We start from the raw sequence: 3,814 nt of genomic DNA on the forward strand, positions 1-3,814 counted from the left end.
TATGTGTGTGTGTATATATGTATATATATATGTGTGTGTGTGTGTGTGTGTGTGTGTGTGTGTGTGTGTGTGTGTGTGTGTGTGTGTGTGTGTGTATGTATGTATGTATGTATGTATGTATGTATGTATGTATGTATGTATGTACGTATATCTATTTATCTATCTCTCTCTCTCTCTCTCTCTATATATATATATATCTTATATGTGGACTGGCAGTCTGTCCAGGGTGTCTCCAATGACTGCTGGGATAGGCTCCAGCATCCCGCGACCCTACCTAGGATAAGCGGTTGGATGATGGATGGGATGGATGTATGGATATATCATATGATTATATGTATTATTAGTATTTTACATTATGTTGTATTATTGTATTATTTATTGTATTATACCATTGTATTATTGTATATTGTATTATATATGTATTGTATATTGTAACTGTATATGTTATCATATCCAGTTATTGGAAAAGTTCAGAGGCAGAGGTCTGTCAAACACAGAGAATGCCAGAAAAATAGGTTCATATAAGAATAAATTAATAAATGCAAAAATACAGAGAAATGAAAAACAATTTAATCACACAATTCAATTTTTTTTCTTGAATACTCCAAAAAAAAACCCCAACTAATTACAAGGTAAATACTACCTCCATCATCGAACTTGTCTTCTATATTCTATATAACTATCATGATCAGAACAAACACTTTATTTAATATTTTTTTTTACCGAATCCAAAGCAAGAAGGCTGTATAGATACTGGGACTAGTCTGACCTCCTGTGGATGTCCCCATATCCTGACCACATAACATTATTAATTACTAATTAAGTGAATCATATGTTTAGGAGGAAAGGGGTTTTCAGTGTGATAAAAGGAACAAATAAATAAAAAAAAAATAAGCACATAAATAAACAAATAAATATAATAAATAGACTATTTTAAAACTACCAATTTCTGTGGCTAAGTCATTGGGTTTGACTTATGCAGGATGCTAAAAGTAGTGAAATGCCTGTCATGGAAAATGAAGGTAACTGTGGGGACAAAGGCAAGTGTCTCTTTAGCGTTGTCTGTGAGCGCCCAGGGAGAGTGGCCATGAAAACAATAAGAGACAAACTGACTAGCGTTTGTGGGTAGTCATAAGTCCCTGGCAGAGAGAGAGAGGAGGGCCGAGCAGGGCCTCGGTGACATCTCCAAAAATGTCAGCACAGCACATTGGACAACACAGCCCTGCCCTCTGCACCCAATCACAAGATCAACAAGGACAAAGCTGTTTTCCCTTAGCCCCCTTGTTGTCCTTCAATGCAAGAATCTACCCTGGAAAGGTATAGCGGTTTGCAGGTGTCCTCTCCTGAGGATCCAACCATATTTCCACATCGATACTCAATCTTTGGATCTAATCCTACCGTGACTCCACCATGACTGTTTCAGTTTTCTGCAGATTTGGGTATATCTGTACCCTGAGTGTCCTTCTGATGTCGACTGGTCAAAGTCTGAGCAGTCCCATCACGCCTCCTGAAAACTGTCACAAGGCATCTCTCGGTAGGGCTGTTGTTGATAACCCCTTGCTTGAGCAGACTGATGAATTGGATCCAAAGGACCTTCTGAGCAAGTTTCTGTCTACACCTAACCTCACAGAGCAGGGGCCCCAGCCCAGGCCCCACGCTGCCCGTAAGGAGCCACCAGAGTACATGCTGGAGCTGTATAACCGCTTTGCCAATGACCGCACTGCTGTGCCCACAGCCAACATAGTGCGCAGTTTCAAGAATGCAGGTATAAACTCTTTATCTATAGCCAAAATAACTTATTATAATCCATTCTGTAAGAAAACAATTTTTAATACAACATTTTCTGAGATAATTGTGTGCTGAATTACTTGTTTCATGACTTATATACTAAGGACAACATTTTATTGCATTTGATAAAGACATAATATTGGGGTGCTTCATATTTATGAAAATGAAATTACAGCCCTGGGACCTTAAATGCATTTGAATTTGAGGTGCATTACCTTAAAATAATCAAGATAATATGTTGCTACAGTCCACAAAAAAAAGTCACAAAAAGTGAATGGTTAATAAACTTATTTTGGATTTTTACGACTATACAAACTACTACTACTACTACTTTCGGCTGCTCCTGTTAGGGGTCAGTCTCTTACGATTATACAAAACACAACTGAAATAGCCTGACTGATTATTTGTAAATTGATGTTTTAATTTCAGATTCCTCCCCTTACAGTGTGACAGTCAGCGGTGTGAGGATACACCCCTTGCTGTTCAATATCTCTATTCCACATCATGAACACATAACAACAGCTGAGCTCCACCTTTACACCATGGTTCAAAGGGCCCAGAGATCATATGCAGGCCATGACCACAAGGTGACCATCTACAAAATACGTGAGGATGTTCTTTGGACCAAAGAGGTGAGGACAGAGGGGGGAAGAAGTGATAAAGAGGAGGTGGTGGAGATGAAGGACTTGGAGGAACTGGTGACAAATCATATCCGTGGCAAAGATAACAGCTGGATGTCATTTGACCTGACTCATGTGGTTAGACTCTGGCGGAGGTCAGGGTGTACAACAAGCCGATTAGAGGTTCACATTGCAAAGCTGGAGCCAGAAGACGAGGGGACCGGACTAGAGGTCACAGAAGAAGATGGGAAATCATTCGATGTTGATATTGACAGGAGTTTGGAGGGGAAACACAATGCAGTGATGATTGTATTCTCGGACGATCGCAGCAGAGACCATAAGCAGGATAAACAAGAGCTCAACCAGATGACTGAACACGAGAATGACCTCCCTAAAACTTTAGAGCAAGGCACACGTGTGGTCTTGGGGCACGTCAGTCTGAGCAATGACAATGCTGAACAGAAAGAACTGAACAAACAGGCTCTCATACAACTACAGTCCAACATTATCTACGATACACCTCCCCGAATCCGTCGCCATGTTAAGAGTGAGCCATGCAAGAGGACGCCACTCTTTGTGAAGTTTAAAGAAATTGGCTGGGATGCGTGGGTTATACAGCCCCCGGGCTATGAAGCTTATGAGTGCAATGGCGTGTGCAACCCACCTATGACGTCTGAGGTCTCACCTACCAAACATGCCATAGTCCAGACTCTGCTGAGTGTCAAGCGTCCACAAAGAGCTTCGCGTGCTTGCTGTGTTCCAACTAAGCTGGAGCCCATTTCACTACTTTACTATGATAACGGAGTGGCCACTTTCAACCACAAGTATGAGGAAATGGTTGTGGCAGAGTGTGGTTGTAGATAGCTCTAAAATGGTCATGATTAGCTAAAGCTACAGACTGTGGACTTAAGAGCATTGAGGATTCAATATGGTATTTCTATAAACTCAATCTGGGAAAACAAAGCTTGCAATGCTTAATCAATACCATGTTACCATATCAGAAACATGTTAGCAAAAAGCTAGCATCAATACCATACAATGCAAAATACACTCTGAATGACATGGTCAGTAACTCACACATTAATTCAAACTGTCTGTCTGTCTGTCTGTCTGTCTATCTGTCTGTCTATCTATCTATCTATCTATCTATCTATCTATCTATCTATCTATCTATCTATCTATCTATCTATCTATCTATCTATCTATCTATCTATCTATCTATCTATCTATCTATCTATCTATCTATCTATCTATCTATCTATCTATCTATCTATCTATCTATCTATCTATCTATCTATCTATCTATCTATCTATCTATCTATCTATCTATCTATCTATCTATCTATCTATCTATCTATCTATCTATCTATCTATCTATCTATCTAGTGAGTTAGCGAGCTAGCTAG

General features: G+C 39.7%; 1 protein-coding gene across 1 annotated transcript; it reads left to right on the forward strand.

Annotated features, from left to right (window-relative positions):
• The first annotated feature begins 1,410 nt into the window (after positions 1-1,410).
• LOC130122093 (bone morphogenetic protein 10-like) lies at positions 1,411-3,272 on the forward strand. Its single transcript, XM_056291124.1, has 2 exons — positions 1,411-1,765; positions 2,218-3,272. Exons 1-2 carry the CDS (start codon positions 1,411-1,413, stop codon positions 3,270-3,272), a joined length of 1,410 nt encoding a protein of 469 aa, XP_056147099.1.
• Positions 3,273-3,814: the final 542 nt, after the last annotated feature.

This window comes from Lampris incognitus, chromosome 12, assembly GCF_029633865.1.
Source record: "Lampris incognitus isolate fLamInc1 chromosome 12, fLamInc1.hap2, whole genome shotgun sequence".
In the NCBI taxonomy this organism is placed as follows: domain Eukaryota; kingdom Metazoa; phylum Chordata; class Actinopteri; order Lampriformes; family Lampridae; genus Lampris; species Lampris incognitus.

What these genes read in the sequence shown, in the direction of transcription:
- LOC130122093 (XM_056291124.1), top strand. Translation starts at nt 1,411, where the DNA reads ATGACTGTTTCAGTTTTCTGCAGATTTGGGTATATCTGTACCCTGAGT. An exon ending in GCGCAGTTTCAAGAATGCAG is followed by an intron (nt 1,766 to 2,217) that starts GTATAAACTCTT and finishes TTTTAATTTCAG; the next exon opens with ATTCCTCCCCTTACAGTGTG.